The sequence below is a fragment of the Chaetodon trifascialis genome, chromosome 7, assembly GCF_039877785.1.
Source record: "Chaetodon trifascialis isolate fChaTrf1 chromosome 7, fChaTrf1.hap1, whole genome shotgun sequence".
Lineage (NCBI taxonomy): Eukaryota > Metazoa > Chordata > Actinopteri > Chaetodontiformes > Chaetodontidae > Chaetodon > Chaetodon trifascialis.
This window is the reverse complement of record NC_092062.1, coordinates 29,182,307-29,199,994: the sequence shown is the minus strand read 5'-3', so window position 1 is coordinate 29,199,994 and position 17,688 is coordinate 29,182,307. Positions and strand designations below refer to the sequence as shown.

The following is a 17,688-nucleotide window of genomic DNA, read 5'->3' as shown; positions in this document are numbered from 1 at the left end:
TGCCGTACATCTCGTCACCAGCTGCCTCTCGGGTGTGGGTGTATGCATAGAAATTCATCACTGGCCATCTATGGCTGCCAATTACACAACGACAGTTGTGTCACCAAACTGCAGATTAAAAAAAGGAAGCGATTGTTAAAGTTGTGACAGCCAGACAATAACGCAGCTTAAAGGAGTGGGAGGAAGTGGTCCAGTCCCTCCATTAAAGTGTGCAGTCCTCAGGGGACGTTGGTGTAACACTGAACAAAGACACCCTTCACCAAATTCAGCGAGAACTGCAGGAAACAGATGCGTCGGTGACGGTTTTGTTGATTACTGACAACAAACCGCAGCTAATTATTAAAATCAGTGCAAAGGTGTTTCAGTGGAAGTTTGTATGAAAAATCCGGGGAGCCAGAAACCATCCATGTGCCAGATCCAACACTTCAAATGATGTTTTAGACGAAGAATGTGAGAACGTGCGCACCTGACGCACACTTTGGAGCGGGCGCGCGCACGCTCTACTGGAGGTATCTGCGGGCGAGCTGATGAATTAGATGGAATGGAAGGTGAGAGACGTGACTTTACAGTAAAATGCCGTTTGTTTGAGGTGTTTGCCGCCTTCACTGACTGTGTTACTGTGTTTCTAGGCGACGCAGCGCGCTGCCTAACGAGCCGTCGTGTCATCACCTCATCTCATCCATCATCAACGAGCTTTCAATTTGAGCTCTCCGGATGAAGCACTGACACTCTGACACCGACTCATGGTGACTGAGACATCGCGGCTGATTGGTCGGTTTACAGAGAGGTGAGATGAACTGGTGGAACAGACGCAGCCGTGCGTAATGGGAACGACAGCTGTGGTGGTGGTGCTGGAGACGGAGAGCGGGTCGATCTGCAGAGGTCTGTCAGACCACCCGGCAGGTTGAGCTTCAAAAACCCGTCATGGTTTATAATTCCAATCTGACGCCGCTGGTTGATGGAATTCACCTTTTGAACAGCTCTGATAACGATGACCACTCAAACTGCTGCAGAGCTTTAGTTTGACGTCAACAGCTGGTACTAAACGAGGCTCCGCGACAGGAAAGCAGGAAAATGATGCACGAGACATGAACATGTTGGAAAGTGGAGTTACGATGCAGCCATGAAAAAAACACGCGGTGTGAAACCGTGAGTTTTTCAGCTTCAGGAGCACGTGAGGGGAATCACGGTCCGAGCGGTTCAGAGCATAAAGCTCTTTGCTCGTTGAATACAGACACAGTAAATGCAGAATAAGGCAAAATAAAGTGGTCAGAGAAACGGAACGCAGCATTCAGGACCCACGCGTGACCGTGTGACGCGCTGCGGTGGAAACAGCTCGACTCTTGAACGGATGTCGAAGGTGAGCAGAGGTGGTCAGCGGGGATGGAAACTGCTGCGTGACTGCGCTGAGATGCGCCTTCTCCACCCACGCGCGCACGCGCGCGCGCACCATGCAGATCAGTGCATGTGAGATCAGAAACTGCCTGATGATTTCAGGTCGCTGCTGCCATTTTGAGCTCGTGCTGTGGACTTCGTGTCCACCTCCAGTGTGACCCTCAGTGTGTGTGTGTGTTCGTGTGTGTGTGTGTGTGTTGGAGGATGGCTTGGCTCACTCTGCCCGCGCTTGTTCTGCTGAGTTTGTGTGGCTCTTCTGCTCAGGATGAAGGTTAGTGGACATCTTTTCATTTGTGGGCTTCTTCACACGTTTCATCATCTTCACCAGAAGAAAACCTCACGAGGTTTTATCTCATTCACACAGCAGAGAAATACACTTAAATCCTTTCACCTGAACTGGTTTCCTGGTTTGAAGTTTTGTAACCGAGTTCAGCCTTTAAAAAGCCTGTAAGTGTCATCAGTGTGACCTTCAGGGTTTAGAAATGAGAGAAGAGCTCTCAGTGTTTTCTCACTTTTAATTTTAGTCTCCTCAGCCCGTGTCTGTTTTTTCTTGATTTATTTATGGTGATTGCATGTTTTGGTATAAGATGGCGCGTGTGTGTGTCTGTACTGAACATGTGTGTGCGCAGACAGTTCAGGACACGCGTGGGGTAAATACACTTCAGTGGCTGAACTCTGGGATGATCTGCTGAAACATGCAGCCTCCAGCAGGGCTGCAGGTGAAGGTGACTTTGCTGTGCTCTGACTCCAACGTTAAAAGAAATAAGAATAATTTTTTTCAAGTTGAAAACGTTCCTGGAAACTCCAGAGGAATATTTGCAGTCTCAGCCCAGCAGCTTGTACTTCGACTCTCTCCATCTAAGCATTAACGTTCACGTCATACATCTGCAGGAACCCATTGTGCCTTTAATTGATTTAAGAAGCGACAGAATAAAGTGAGAGACTTCTGATATCCTCCTGCTTCTCTCCACCTCCCAGTAACAACATCCAGTCAGACTCAGGAGTCTGTACTGGTGACTGGAGCGTACTTTCTTTCCTCTTGTTTCTGGTTCCTTCAGGTAATAACAGCCCTGTTTGAATCCAGTGTGATTTGACAGGAATATTAAGAATTCATCTCTGATTGTCGCAGTAAAACATTGACTTCTGTCATATTCAGGAAGATCTTCAGGTATTCTTCAGAGAATGTCTTGTAGCTTGTTTTGGGCCTCGGACACATCCACCGTCACATCGTTAGACTGTCACACAGGCTTGATGTTTGACCTGGATCAGTCACCGGCCGTGGTCGTCAGCGTGTGAGAGCTGCTTCAGCTCAGCTAACTTTGGTTTTCTGCTGGGAAAATCCTCCCGCTGTCCTCCGCTGAACGTGAAGCTCACAGTCAGAGACTCGTCAGACAGGACTTGACGGCTGTTGGCACAGCAGTGATCAGCTGGAGCAGCCTGAAGTCGTCTTCTTCAGCGCTTCACACGTCTCAGAGTGAAGGTCTGTTAGCTGTGAGGGCCACAGCTGTGTCCACAGGTGATCCTTCAGGTCCAGAGCAGCAGAGCTTTTCCTGGTGTAGCAGCAGCACCGGCTCACTTGATAATAAATAGACCCATTCCCAGTTTTAAAACGAAGCTAAGCTAACTGGCTTCTGGCTGTAGACGTTAACTCACCGGTCAGATATGAGAGTGGTGTCAACCTCTGCATCTGACTCTTGGACAGAAAGTGAATAAGTGTAATATTGAACAATAATTTAAATCTATTGAAAGTAAATGAATGTGTTTATCAGACTGAAACAAGGCGTCTGAGAAATGTTTCCTTTGTGCTGCAGACCACGACACCGTCCAGGTCATTTACCCGCAGCAGATCCTCTCTCCTGTCAGAGGCTCATCGGTCAAACTATCATGTGAGGCACATTATGACTTCCATCAGTGCGGCGTGCTGCATGTCGTGTGGCATCAGCAAAGCGAGCTGACCGACCCCAGGAAGTACCTCACCACGGTTAACGAGACTCAAATCTCTAACAGCACCATGAGACGCAGGCAGGTCGTGACGGAGATCCTCGACCTCACACTGGAGGACAGCGGCACGTTTCAGTGCAAGGCCGAATGTGAGAACAAAGCCACAGCCATGGGACATTTCATCTGGATCAAAGTCCGAGGTAAAGCAGGAAGGTCACTCTCATGACTGGAACTTGGTAGTTTTAAAGGCTCCACAAAAGCATCTGAAACAGGGCAACAGTCAAACTCAGTGGAATCAAACCAGTTTGAAGTGATGACGGCAGCTCGGCCACTTCGGCACACACTGACATAACTCACCAACTATTGACTGGACTGCCTTGAAACTACCTTTTACTCCTCTCAGTAGCTTATCAGTTAATGCAAAGAGAAGTTTTTTAGCTGGACACGGTCTGTAGATGCACACTGACGCCTTGTTCTGCTCTGTTCTCTTACAGATTGATCACGACTGAGCATGAAGGATTAAGATGTTCGCTTTCCAAAAGCATCTTTAGACAAAGCTCATTCGAAGTGAAAGGAGAAAACAACAGTTTATTTTTGTCTTTTGTCTCTTCTTGGCATATAAAACCCAAACAGGACCATTATTTTACTTCAGTTCATCATTAATTGTGTTTTTTGCTGAATACGAGTTTGTACTGACTGTGCAGAAGCGTCGGGTCAACTGAGGAGATGATCTCATGCTGATAATAAAGGTTCAGTTCCTGTTTGGACACGTTGATGTCTTTTAAGGACAGGCGATACGACGACATGTCCAATCAATATCATTCTGCCATGTTTGCATTAAGCTGTATTGTGTTGTGAATATTGGATTTTGGATTTTTACATGAATGTAATGAATCACTTTGTTTCATCAGGTTTTAGTAAAAACAGACATTTCTGTATCTGTTAATGATTTCTCAATTGATTTTCCAGAAATGTATACTAATAATTATTCATCTTTATTTGTGTAGACAGCTCAACGTGCTTCACAAGAAAGAAATCACATGCAGCAAGTGAGTGCTGCACATAGAAAAGACAGAATGGACAAAAAACACTTGATAACAATAAAAAAATGCTGAAAATAAAAATAAAGATGATGCATAAAACCGTGGAGTAAAATAATAGAACATAGGGAAAACAGATAACACAAAGGTTTCAGGTCTGTTTCAGGAAGTCACACCTAGTGAGAGGCTGAAGATCTTGAAGGCAGATAAGAAATGAGGCAGTGAGCGATGTGGCTTGATCCTCCTCTGTTAGGATCAGATGTGTAGATGTGTAGATGAGGAGGATCTTAAAATTCTGTCATAATTCATACAGGATTTGATCCATGCTGCCCATCCCTAATTTAACAAAGACTGAAATGATTTGGTTCTGTCAAAATAACATGAAGCCATTTGGAAACTGATGTTCGTGTGCTGTCGAGACGTTGTGAGGGAACAAAAGCCACAGACAGAAGTGAAGGCTGAAAGTGCAGCGGGAACTCAACTGTGTGGTGAGTGACAAAACGGAGAGATTCAGCCACAAAATCTGATTTTTAAATCACATTCAACAATGCTGAAAAACCCCATTTGATTGTTAATAAAGATCTGGTTCGTAACCTCCGCTGCTGCTTGTCTTTCTTTGTAGAAATCGTTAATTCAGCACACAAACAGTCAGAAATCCATCAGGGCTGAGATCACAGCAGCACTGCTGTGTTGTTCTCATCAGCAGCATTTCAGCACGCAGCTGTTTGTCAGGGTGCTGGTGGAGGCTGTACAGCCAAACCATAGGACAGGAAGTTTAAAGTAACGTGCACGCTCAGGCTGAAGTAGCTTCACCGCTGGTGGTTTCCCTGACGGTGTGAAACGGGGTCCTGTAATGTTTCCAAACCCACCTCCTCACATAACGCAAGTAACCTCATGTTGAGCTGAAGCTACTTTCCCCTCAGACGTGTTGACTGCTGTCGGCTCGCAGCTCTTTGTTTTTATCTCTCCGTGTGGTGTTTTCACACTTTTTTTAGTTTATGCTTTTCCGCTCATTGAGTCGTCGCTCAGGTGAACAGCTGGTGGTACACTGGCTGAACAGGAAGCCAGATTCACAGCAAGCCGCAAGACGCTCGGCACGGTGGTCTCACTTAGCCGTACTGTGAAGCCCGTGCTACAGACATTCATGACGTGATACTTAAAAAGCTAAAACTTGTATTTCTGATGGGTGTGAACAACTAAATAATCCCTTCTTCAGACATTTAACAATTAGAACTATCATCCATGTATAAGAGGTGTTAAAGTTCACACAACGAATGCTGTGGAATCACTTTCTCATCAGCAGAAGGTTCTGCCTTTTCTTCGAGGTCTTTGTGCAGCGATGCTTCTCATCACTGAAGCCCTGACGCCTCTTCGCTCCACAGACACGCAGCTCGTAAAGTTTTTGGCCTCTGCCTGCTGATTGGCTGATTTGAATATTTATTTAACTTTCATTGAGCAGCCTTTGAAAGTCTTACATCTGAAAAATGAAATCCAGCTTAATGTCAGTGAGAACTAAAACATGAGAAAACTCTGGCGGTCAAAAAGCCTGTAAAACTTTAACATTAAAGAAAGTTATTACGAAATGAAATCCTCCATGTAGAAGCTGAAATGTCTGAGTAATCATTTCTTAGGAAACTTGTCTGGTATCAGTCTCTGACTCTGTGCCAGGGCTCTGCGATGAGCCCGAACAGGAAGCTGCAGATCAACCACCATGAGTCACAGACAGACCGCCAGCAGGACGTCCAGCACATACGACTCTCTGAGCTTGAAACCAGCGACACTTTGGTTTCTCTACACTTTAACATGGCAGCAGCGCACACCTCTAAACGACTTCACGTCATCTTCACTGAACACATCAGACTCTCGATCAGCTCAGTGAAATATCATCAGCTGCTAATTAACGACAAACCAACATATGGTCGGATTTTTCCATCTTGTCCTGAACGTCTCTTCTGGTTTGGACGTCTGATGATCGAGTTTACTTTGAAAAAGTCGAGATGATGATCTGGATGTTTGATTATTATCTGCCTCTGGGTTACAGCAGAAAAGAACCCATTTTAAAACTGGACAGTCAGAAAGAAACAGTGAGTAAATCTTTCTGGGTTATTTTAGACTGAGTGTGAAATGACACAATGCAGCTGAACAGGAAGGTGGAAACAGTTCGAAGATGACTCCATGAACATAATATCTGAGGACATCAAAATACTGTTTTTTTGACAGAGAAGCAGAGAAGCTTCTGCTGATGCTGCAGGCTTGTTTCATCTGACCTGAACCACCAAAGATTCACTTTTTATCCAGTGAAGGGCTTTGAACCATCATGCACCTGTTCTGTGCTTAATGTTCACACAGTTCCACGAGAGCACACAGTGTCAGACAGCCAAAGGGCGAAAGGCAGCAGCTGCTGAGTGGGAGGAGGTGTTATTCATCTGCCTTTCCTGCCTGCACCTCACGGCCTGACAGCGTGAAACCACAAACCCTCTTCAGTCATATGTAGGCTACAAGATCCTCCAAAAGAGAATAATAACCAGTCTTATGTGTCTCAGCACCTTTGGGCCTTTAACAGGCCGTGTGACATCAGGAGCTCTGTGATTGGCTGGGCTTGGTGAACTTGCTCTGCAGGAACACTCGAGGGACACAAAGGCCCTCCTTCTTGTTGACTGTCTCTCTCAGGACGTAGTCGTTGGCAATCGATTGGAGGCCGGCCTCCTCAAACAGCTCGGCCAGGAACTCTGGAAGCAGAAGAGCAGAATGAGTGTTGTAGCTTCTTTACAAACAGCTGCATGATTAACAAAACAAACCGTTGACCTGTTGAGTAATTCAATCAAGAACCTGCGGTTTGCTCTCTTTATACTGTTTAACTCAACCCCCGGGCGGCCAAAGATCTATCAGCTCCTAAAACAAGTGACAACTAGCTTACTGCTGGCTGCAGGCTCACCAGTTTGTTTGTGAAGCTCATCAATAAGTCAAAAACAAATGTTCTATATATCTAACGGTAGAATATTTCCACCCACATAGAAACTGTACCTACGCATCTATAGTAGCAACCTATCTATCTCCCTTTCTAACGAACTATCCTCAGTCTCAGTGACACAAACATAAAAGCGACTTTCCTCACGTCACTTCCTGACCTTTGGAGAAGAAGTAGGACCTGGTGCCGTCTTGGCGGACGTAGAAGTTCTCCCCCAGCTTGCTGCCGGCTTTAAATCGGAGCATGGCGTGGTCGTGCAAGCCGTAGTCCCTGAACAGGACGATGCCTCCGGGCTTCAGCACCTTAAAGCCACACGTGTTACATCACATGACACCATCCGGACATGTTTGTACTCAGGCTGCCGTAACAGGACTGCGAGGAACCGCCTCGAACTCTGGCAGCCACATTAAAAAAACTCATTTCAATCAATCTTTGTGTCATTTCTTTGTACTCGCTCTTGTGAATATTAGGCATGCATGTCAATGATTATGTATTTCAGGAAGAAGATCCCCCAAAGTTCATGAGAAATAATCTCGTTACTAAAAAGAAACCCTGCAGGAGTCTTTCCGCCGGGCTGTCTCTGCTCTCACCCTGCTGATGTTCTGCAGAGCCAGCTTCATCTTGTCAGGGTGGACGGCCGACAGCACAAAGATGAGCGTGACCACGTCCACGCCGCCCTCGGGCACATTTTCCCTCAGATCGTCTTTAGTTAAATCACACTGGAAGGCACAGCAGCGCTCAGGGCAGTACAGGGGGTTTTGCTGTAAACAGAAAGTGGTTTTATTTGTATTATTATTATTATTGTTATTGTGTCATCATTGGGATAACTGACCTGCTTCATATTTAGCTTTCACTTTAAAACTGTCCTGTGGGATCAGTCTTCTGCTGTTATGAGCTGCTGAACAGATCTACTGCAGCAGCTCAGCCACACTTTTGAGAGAGTGGCGGCGGTTTGTTACTGATTGCCAAAATTTCCTGGAGGAATCCTTCAGGGAAGCACTGAACCATCAAAACCTGCAGCAGACCTGCTCAGCAGGCGGCGGTGGAAGCTTGAGTCTGACATCTCACCTTGACGAATTCAACAGCTCGCGGTGAGAAGTCACAGGCATAAACAAAGATGTTGAGGTCATCCTCCAGCAGAGGGAAGATGCAGTTTCCTACACCGCAGCCGGCCTCCAGCAGCACCAGCCTCTGGGCCTCAAACTGCAAACCAGAGAGGACAAAGAACTGATGAAATCAAGGGAAGGAGAAGGAAATACTGACACTTTGATTCCATTTTCTACAGTGTCCCTTGAGTAACACATTGTGCCAACTGAGCTCTGAAAGGAGCAAGTTTAGAAATGCATCTTTTATAACTGGATCATCTGTTTTTCCTGAAGCTTTCTCCACATTCACATTCTCATACATATGCTCCCACTGTGTGCCCTCTTCCTCACCTCTCTGCACGCCTTGAGCTCTTCAAACTCTCTGGTGGTCCAGTGTCTGTCCTTGAAGAAGTTCGTCGTGTTTCTCTTATAAAACAAGTCCCAGTTTTTCTGAGCGTCTTTCTCCAGCTTCATCAGTTTGAAGTCGGACACCAGAGCCCGCTCACCGCTCAGTCTGTCCCGCTCCTCCGGGGTTAAAACTCGGGCGGCGGAGCTTTTCGTCTGTCCGGGGACACATGGAGACACTTCGTCCTTTGACACCACTTCTTCTTCGGTTGGTTCTAGCTTAATGTCACCTGGGAAACCTTCATTTTTCGGCAGAGCCATGACGCCGTTAGAAAGTCTGATTTTCTGCCTCTCAGGAAACGTACTAATCGTCCATATTTCTGAAAGCAAACATTTCAACAATCTCTAAAACAACTTCAGTTATTCAGACGACAAATAACGCTAAAACTAACTTTTGGTTTTAAAAACACAGCGCCTGGTTACACTTTTCGACATTTGACGTCCATCTTGTCCGTTACTTAAATTCTTCCGTGTAGCACGGCACTAACTATTTGTTTCCGATTCTTACCGTGTGGCGCCAATATTACCATCGTTACCTACGAATAAAACTACAGTGTATATTATCATTCGTAATTATCTAATGTGATGTGTGATTCATTTGCTAACAGGTATTATATTTTATTGGAAAACACAGTTGGTAACCGGCGAGATTTGATCGTCGGACCAAAGGCAGAAGAGGAGCGGCAGAGTGACGATAGGGATGTTTTGCTAAAGGCTAGCTAAGTCGGCTAATTTTGTCTGATAGTTGGCTTCTTATTCTGATCTCCCCGAAGTTACCAGATGCATTTTGGCTCTGCGGAACATTTTACATAAATGTGAATTCATCTGAAAACAAACCGAGACATGAACGGGAGCACGAATCCGCTGCTGGACAAAGAGGAGCACGTTTTGAAGCTCGGAGAAAGCTTTGAGAAGAGGCCAAAATCTTCCTTTCACACCATCAGATGTGAGTGAACGAACCGACAAAACTGCGTCCTGAGGGGCCGCAGAGTGTAACATGAAGTGCGGGGTTAGCGAGCTCACATGGACGAGGAGGCTGTCTCTTACACAACCGAGCCAATTACGTGGATAAGGAAATTAAGTCATTTGCGTAGATGACTGTCTGCCCACAGCTTCAACGCCGCAGCAGCCACCGGGTTTCCTGTTAGACACCTCTGTGGTTATACATAAGTGGGAGTGTCACCACGTATTCTAGCCTATCAGTATTTGTTTACCTGATACTGTTGCTGACATGAAGGAGAGTAAATCCCAGCATGCATCGCTGCCTGTTTGCTGGATGTGCTCCTCAGTCAGATCACCGAGGTTGTCTTCTGTGCGTGTGTCTGTCTTGAAAGATCATGAATAAAGACCAGTTTGACCGAGAAATTAGAGAAGCGATTCTCTCTAAATAATTTTTTCCGGTTGTGTGACGTTTTATGAACAATAAGAAACAGATTTCTGCACCTGAAAACTTCTTAGTGATGAAGACAAGTCATCACAATGTGCAACATCATGCAGTGAAGAAGAACTGCAGTCACACTGACCTGGAGCAGCAGGACTGGACTAAAGCCGGTGGACTGGTGTTGAATTGTCCACATGTGGCGTAGAATGATGTTACAGACACGTCACCATGTCGGAGGTCGATTAAAGGAGTGCTGCTCTTTTATATTTTCACCACAGTTTATTTTTCACGGTCACAAGAAGAACATTTTCTTCACATCATTATCAGACTTTTAAACCTTCAGATAGAAATCTCAGCCTTGAACAAGCATCATCTGCTGGGCTCGACATCGCACACAGTCTGACATCATTATCTACAATTTTATCCATCAAGCTTCAACAGTGTTCGCAAACCTTTTCTTCATTTCTGCTTCTTTTGCCTCGCCTGCTTTGATCAGCATCCAGGTGTCCTGCGCGGCAGGGACGTCTGATTTCTGTCCCCCTGATTAACGTCTACCTCTGCATCGTCCTTTTCAGATGACTTCAAGCCGGCATCGATCGACACGAGCTGCGAGGGAGAGCTCCAAGTCGGGAAAGGCGATGAAGTCACCATAACGTTGCCTCACATCCCGGTAAGACTGTTGTCTTCCTGTGAAGACAACAGGAAGTCTTTTTTTCTCCCATCATACAGACTGACCCTTAAACTGATCATGAGCCGCTGAGGAGCAAATGTCCATGTTTCAAAAGGTTTTTTTGAATTTCATTGTTTTGTGATTGAAAAATGTTGCTGTTTGGATGTTAAAGCAGTTTTCAAACTGTCCCTGCTGTCAACTGCATTAAAACACGGCGATAAGGCGGCTTTGAGGTGATTAAATGTCCTCTGTCCAAATGACTGCAGGCTGATTTGTTACTGAATGAAACACAGTTGCCGCCTGGAAGGTTGGAAATCAGTCTAAAAACCTTTGGTAGCCTTTAGAAAACAATACTTTTGTTCATAAAAACAGGTCGCTGTCCTCCATTTTTACTGTAGTACACACTTGTTTTTTTGTCCTTAAGTTCCCAGTTAAGTTTTCAGTCATGATTTTAAATGTGCAGCTTTGAAATATAATCTCACGAGAAGCATGGCGTGTAGTGTAACTCACTTGTGTGACGTGATAAATAAAGTACGTTTCTTCTTCTTCTTCTTCTTCTTCTTAAAGTAAATTCATATAAAACCTCTTTGAACGTGAAGGTTTCTCATGAAGTGTTTTTCAGAGTACTTTTCACAAGTACACAGACTCTGAGAAACACTGTTTTTACGTCTGAGCTGAACTCACTGACGGTGTGACAGAAGGAAGGATGTGACTCTGCTTTTCAGTCAGAAACAACCACGAATCCAAACAAGTGAAGACGCTGTGTGAAACCTTAATAACCCAGAATCAATCATTCACAAACAAACTGTTCCTGAGTCCATGTGTTCATCTCCTTCATCCTTCGTGTGTTCACAAAGTGGTGAACTCGCTCCATCCTCTATGAACGACTGGGTCTTTCCAGGACGCCCCTTTCATACCCAACCATGATCCTCTCACCTGTTTACCTGTGGAATGATCCAATCAGGTGTTTCTGGAGCGTTCCACATCTTTCAGTCTGTGAAACGTGTTGCTGCATCAGATTCACAATCAGCAGATATTTACAGCCGTCGTTGTGCTTCCAGGGCTCCACGCCTCCCATGACGGTGTTCAAAGGAAACAAGCGGCCGTACCAGAAGGACTGCGTGCTCATCATCAACCACGACACCGGGGAGTTCGTCCTGGAGAAGCTGAGCAGCAGCATCCAGGTCAAGAAGACCAGGTGAGAGTGGAGAGAGGAGAGTGAAGCCGGCTGAGCTTCTGTGTTTGCTGTTAGCTGAATGAACGTATTAATACTCAAAAGTTCACATTTCATCCTCTTTTTTTCTTCATCTTCAATCACTTGATGCTTCAAAACTGTCATCTGACATCTTTGGCTCCATCTTGTGGACATTAATGATCACTACACCAAATTCAGCATATTTTTTTGCAGCATTTTGGGTCTCAGCTCTTCACTGAAATTCACCTGCTGAAGGTCAGAAGGTTTTCACAGCAGGGATGTGGGCTCTGTGTGTTTCAGGGCGGAGGGCAGCAGTAAGATCCAGGCCCGGATCGAGCAGCAGTCGGTGCGCTCCAGCCAGCCCAGCTCTCAGTTCCGGGCCCCCACCAAACCCGGGGCCGGGGTCAAGACCTCCCCGTCTCCCTCTAAGGACAATCCCTCCCCAGAGCCTCAGCTCGATGACATCAAGAGAGGTAAGGAGGTCGACCACGGCCTCGGCGCAGACTTCACCGTAACACATCTTATTTTAAATCACACATATGATGTTTTTAACAAATGTTTGGCTAAACGGAGCGGTGGAAATGAGGGAGGGGCTCATAAAAGCAGCAGGCGTCTGAACGTTCACCCCGTGCTGTTGCAGAGCTGCGGGCGGAGGTGGAGGTCATCGAGCAGATGAGCAGCAGCGGCAGCAGCAGCTCCTCCGACTCAGCCAGCGCCTCGGGGAGCGGCGACGACAGCAGCAGCAGCGACGGCGAGCACGATGCCCCCCGACCGCTCAGCCAGACCTCCCCCAACCGCCACCCGGTGGCTAACGGAGGAGCCGACCGGCAGCAGGGCAACAACCAGCTCATGAACACACTCCGTGAGTGTCTCCGTTAGGCTTTCGGTCATTTTCTGTGCTGCTGCTCATTGTGTTCACAGGACGCTGGAGCTCGACTCAGCACGTATCAGGCAAGAGCCAAGAGCATGATGGGAGCAGTAGTTCCAACACCGAGTACACCAAATAGAGATGAGAAAACTGGTAGGAGTGACCAAACCTTTTCCACCATCAGTTTGTTTTGACCATACTGACCCTGAACGCAGCAGCCTCTGACCCTGAACGCAGCAGCCTCTGGCATGCCGAGCTGAAACCGGCTCTTCAGTTTCTCTCTTCATAATTTCAGCTCGTCCTTTCTTTTTATTTAAATCTTCCTCTGTTACTCTGCCCATCTCTGTCCACCTCATCCCTGCTGAGTCCACCCAGAGAGTCAAAACATTTGACATTTTGTTTGGCGCAGTAATACGAATGTAATGCAGTTTACAACAGTTTCGAACACAGCTCATCAATCATAATCCAGGATTATCTGTTTGATAATAAAGGTGGAGGTGAAGGTGTCCCTCCAGCACGTAAACGCAAGTCGGCAGGCTCGTCCTCAGCATCAGTTTCCGTCTTCAAAGTGTGTTTGACCTGTTTGTCTTCTGGTCTTCACAGGAAACGACCTCCAGCTCAGCGAGTCGGGCAGCGACAGTGACGACGACTGATCTCTCTGCTGGTCAGTCTCCTCCTCCTCCTCCTCCTCCTCCTCCTCCTCCTCCTCCTCCTCCTCCTCCTTTGCTGTGATGGCTGACTCCAGCTGTATAACTCGGTTTGACTGTATTTCTATCTTATCTTAGTATATCCTGAAAGCTGGCCAGCCTGGAGCTTTAAGAGTGTATTTTTATTAGATGTATATTTTGTTTTGTAAAGAAAAACTTTAGAAAAACAAGTTTTACTCGAGAGGTTTGAGAGATGATATATTAGAGTGCACACACATATTTTCTGTACTTAGAGCAGCTAGTTTTATCTTCTTGTATCATCTGTCTCTGTTGGGTTTTGTCTTCATGGAGAGACGAGGAGGAGTCTCGAGCCGTCGCCCCTCGTCCTGGTTTATCAGAGACGGCTGTGGAAGCGTCTCCGTGTTTTATCGGTTTTTGCAGCCTGAGCAACAAATCAAAGAACAAAACACATCAGTTTATCTGTCCGTGTGAGCGTCAGCTGGACGAATCTCAGCTGTAGTTTCATAGTTTAAACAAATGAATCTCCCCTTCATTGATCAGAACAGCTGATTAACGTCAAGCTTGTTGATCGTCATTAAAGGATAAGATTAAGTTATTGCCAACAAATCCCAGGAGTAGACCAAAACTTCCAGTCTGTAGCTCTGAAGACATTAATCTATGAAAACAAAGACACTTTAAACCATTCGTTTCCTTTAGCAGCTGCTCACTGTAGTTTTTATCCAGTGTCTCTCATTCTCAGTACTGGTTAGCAGATACATTCACTGCTGGTTTTGGCCTTTTAATGGGATTTGTTGACAGTAAGCAGAAGAATTTGCCTGAATTAACCTTCAGGTTGCTGCTCTGTAATGATTTCTGCAGTGATTTTTCTGCCACTAGGGGGCAGAAAAGACTCAAAAACAAACTGAGTGCAGAGCTGAAGACACACAGTTGAATAGAAGTCCAGTATTACTCTTCCTTCAGCTCTGGTTTGGTGTCGACCAGCTCCAGAGGAAAACATCTGGCTGCTGCTGTTGACGAGAGTCTAGAAAACTCGAATATAGCTTCTGTTTGTCGCTGGAGAATCAAAGACACTGAGCTGGAAGAGGCTGAAAGTCCCAGTCGAGCTGTTACTGGCAGTGTTAGCAGATAAAACTGTAGGCAGCCGTTTGAGTATACGCTACAGACAGAGTGATGATCTCCATCATCACACTCTGGATCATCACTGACTCACAGTGTAACAGTTCCAGCTGTTTTCAGAGAGTTACTGATGATATTAAACCCTCCAGTTGGACTTAATGAGTTAAGTTCATCAAAACTAAAAGGAGAGTCTAGATTTGAGGCGTGGGCATCAATAATGATGATTACCAAACTTCATATATCCATTAAAACACTTCTGAAGTGCAGATTGTACAGGAATAAGTCTGGAAAAGGAGAAAAAAGCTTTATTTTCCTATTTTTTCTTTCTGAATGACCACTAATCGTTTAAAGTTTGTTGTATGAGTCGCGTCGTCGTGTTTGAACAGAGATTATCTTATTTTTGATTCAACATTGTCATGAAATACTGATGTTATTGGACCATTTCAAGCCTTACAGCACATCAGTTTGGACTTAAAGGTGAATGTGTCACTTTGTGAAAATGCCAAAGAGTCGAACAGCGCCTCATCGTGTGCAGACAGCAGGAGCGTTCACGTGTGCGTGTGCAGACAGCAGGAGCGTTCACGTGTGCGTGTGCAGACAGCAGGAGCGTTCACGTGTGCGTGTGCAGACAGCAGGAGCGTTCACGTGTGCGTGTGCAGACAGCAGGAGCGTTCACGTGTCCGTGTGCAGACAGCAGGAGCGTTCACGTGTGCGTGTGCAGACAGCAGGAGCGTTCACGTGTCCACGTGTCCGTGTGCAGGCAGCAGGAGCGTTCACGTGTCCACGTGTCCGTGTGCAGACAGCAGGAGCGTTCACGTGTCCGTGTGCAGGCAGCAGGAGCGTTCACGTGTCCGTGTGCAGACAGCAGGAGCGTTCACGTGTCCACGTGTCCGTGTGCAGACAGCAGGAGCGTTCACGTGTGCAGACAGCAGGAGCGTTCACGTGTCCACGTGTCCGTGTGCAGGCAGCAGGAGCGTTCACGTGTCCGTGTGCAGACAGCAGGAGCGTTCACGTGTCCGTGTGCAGACAGCAGGAGCGTTCACGTGTCCGTGTGCAGACAGCAGGAGCGTTCACGTGTCCGTGTGCAGACAGCAGGAGCGTTCACGTGTCCGTGTGCAGACAGCAGGAGCGTTCACGTGTGCGTGTGCAGACAGCAGGAGCGTTCACGTGTGCGTGTGCAGACAGCAGGAGCGTTCACGTGTGCGTGTGCAGACAGCAGGAGCGTTCACGTGTTTTCGTTCTGCTCTCATCTCAGACGGGTTGTGTCGCCGCTTATCGTTATTAATGCAAAGGCCAGCAGTCAAAAACTCAACCACAGAGCTTCACTGCAAAATGCCGAGACTTGATTTCAGCCCAACAGTATGTTTCTGGAGCAAAGAGCTCATGTTCAGAATCATGATCGTTTTCATGAAGAGTTTGGAGAATTTAAGAAAATGGTCAAATTTAAATTGTAATTGATCAGAGAGCTCGTCTGCTGGTAGTTACATCAGCTGATTTGTTTTTATGAGGAAGGAGAAGAGAGGAAGGGGCTGTTTTCCATGAAGCCCACAGGTGTTTTCATCTGTTTTACCTGCTGTTCACTGACCCCTTCATGCACCCAGAGCGTCAGGCTGCAGCTTATTTTCACTGACTGATTTCTCAATGAACAGATCAACCGTTTGGTCTCAAAGATGCCAGAATATAACAACGAACACCTCCACAAGCTCCCACAGACCAAGCTGACGTATTCCAACCGACCAAAGATATTCACTTAACTTTCACTGAAACCAGCAAGTATTTACATATCAGGAGCAAAATCAGCCGAAATAACTGATCATCAAGCTTGTGTTTGATTGACAGCTCCTTGTCTCTCCTGTTGAACATGTTAAGGTGGACAAACCGGCACATTGTGACGCATGCAAGCATCCGTCCACCTTCAGGCTGAGTGAGGACAGTCTGTCACTGGCAGCCTGCGTCAGTCATTACACATCTGCTCCTTTAAATGCTTTCTGGCCCAAATTAACGCACAGTATGATATATCATAAGGTTTTCTGGCATCTTGAGACACTTTTCATGAAACCTGAACAGTCGTGTGGCGTTTGGAAACGAAGCCCTGCAGCCTGACCTGTCGCTGGTGTTTCATATCGTAGCTGAAGGCGTCTTTAGACGAGGCTCGTCTTTGCTTCGTGAGCTCACAGAGCAGAACAGAGATGACTGTGAGCTCTGAGGTGTCTGAACAGCTACGACCCACCGCACAGCACTGGGAACCACGACAGTTTGAAATGCTGCTTCTTCACGCGAAGGACCGGTTTACCGTGGGACCTGACGGCGCGCGCCGCAGGTGGACTCTGAGCTCAAACCTTCTACTCACTCTGTAACACACTCTGAACGGACTTTGTTGTATTTGGTGCTTTCGTTGTCGTGTTTATGTGAAATATGTTTGTACAAATTTGAAGTGTATTAAAAGTGTGCCGAGGTATTTAAAATGGATGTTTCCTGCTTCGCTGTGTGAATTCGCTCTTTTTCTGATCGAGTGCCGATAAATCTGATTCCTTTTGATTAACGGTGAAGCTGTGAGTTTACCCCGATGAGCGTCTGACAGGATTAAGCAGCGAAGACTCAGCTGACTGTCAAAAAAGACGAAATGCAGCAATCCAAACATTTTGCACCCTTGGCTGCAGAAGAAAAGTAACTGGTCCTTTTGGTGTTAACCCTCAGTGTGAAGCCATGTTTCCTTCCTCCTCAGCGTGGTTTCCCCCCTCAGGTCGTTTAATATGGATCATTTTTAGAGGCCTGTAAACGGTTTTTCACAAGAAAGAAGCCAAAGTTAGAGAAAAGTCAGAAAATATGCACGATTGTGTTTTTTATATGGGAAATCAGATTGAAGGACGAGTGTTGTTTTCCGTCTCCAGACGTCTCCACATGCGTCCTTCTCCCACAACGTTAAAGGTTTCAACTCTCAGGAGAGTAAAGACAG

At 46.3% G+C, this 17,688-nt stretch overlaps 3 protein-coding genes across 3 annotated transcripts; 2 read left to right on the top strand and 1 right to left on the bottom strand.

Moving 5' to 3' along the window:
- The first annotated feature begins 521 nt into the window (after positions 1 to 521).
- LOC139333883 (uncharacterized) lies at positions 522 to 4,974 on the top strand. Its single transcript, XM_070966568.1, has 3 exons — positions 522 to 1,666; positions 3,207 to 3,536; positions 3,831 to 4,974. The coding sequence occupies exons 1-3, from the start codon at positions 1,600 to 1,602 to the stop codon at positions 3,833 to 3,835; spliced, it is 402 nt and encodes a 133-aa protein (XP_070822669.1). The 5' UTR covers positions 522 to 1,599; the 3' UTR covers positions 3,836 to 4,974.
- On the bottom strand, positions 4,313 to 9,301 carry mettl6 (methyltransferase 6, methylcytidine). The gene is made up of 5 exons (XM_070966567.1): positions 8,781 to 9,301; positions 8,413 to 8,547; positions 7,935 to 8,105; positions 7,505 to 7,646; positions 4,313 to 7,105 (listed from the first exon to the last, which is right to left on the bottom strand). Exons 1-5 carry the CDS (start codon positions 9,093 to 9,095, stop codon positions 6,951 to 6,953), a joined length of 918 nt encoding a protein of 305 aa, XP_070822668.1. The 5' UTR covers positions 9,096 to 9,301; the 3' UTR covers positions 4,313 to 6,950.
- A 198-nt stretch (positions 9,302 to 9,499) lies between these two features.
- Positions 9,500 to 17,230, top strand: eaf1 (ELL associated factor 1). The gene is made up of 6 exons (XM_070965581.1): positions 9,500 to 9,780; positions 10,791 to 10,885; positions 11,947 to 12,083; positions 12,381 to 12,553; positions 12,721 to 12,942; positions 13,552 to 17,230. The coding sequence occupies exons 1-6, from the start codon at positions 9,678 to 9,680 to the stop codon at positions 13,599 to 13,601; spliced, it is 780 nt and encodes a 259-aa protein (XP_070821682.1). The 5' UTR covers positions 9,500 to 9,677; the 3' UTR covers positions 13,602 to 17,230.
- The last annotated feature ends 458 nt before the right edge of the window (positions 17,231 to 17,688 follow it).

Bases quoted from the DNA above. Each gene is read 5' to 3' on its own strand.
- LOC139333883 (XM_070966568.1), top strand. From the start codon at position 1,600: ATGGCTTGGCTCACTCTGCCCGCGCTTGTTCTGCTGAGTTTGTGTGGC. The intron at 1,667-3,206 runs GTTAGTGGACAT...TTTGTGCTGCAG, and splicing joins CTCTTCTGCTCAGGATGAAG to ACCACGACACCGTCCAGGTC.
- mettl6 (XM_070966567.1), bottom strand. From the start codon at position 9,095: ATGGCTCTGCCGAAAAATGAAGGTTTCCCAGGTGACATTAAGCTAGAA. The intron at 8,548-8,780 runs GTGAGGAAGAGG...TCTGGTTTGCAG, and splicing joins AGCTCAAGGCGTGCAGAGAG to TTTGAGGCCCAGAGGCTGGT. The intron at 8,106-8,412 runs GTGAGATGTCAG...TTCTGTTTACAG, and splicing joins GAGCTGTTGAATTCGTCAAG to CAAAACCCCCTGTACTGCCC.
- eaf1 (XM_070965581.1), top strand. From the start codon at position 9,678: ATGAACGGGAGCACGAATCCGCTGCTGGACAAAGAGGAGCACGTTTTG. The intron at 10,886-11,946 runs GTAAGACTGTTG...TTGTGCTTCCAG, and splicing joins TAACGTTGCCTCACATCCCG to GGCTCCACGCCTCCCATGAC. The intron at 12,084-12,380 runs GTGAGAGTGGAG...TGTGTGTTTCAG, and splicing joins ATCCAGGTCAAGAAGACCAG to GGCGGAGGGCAGCAGTAAGA.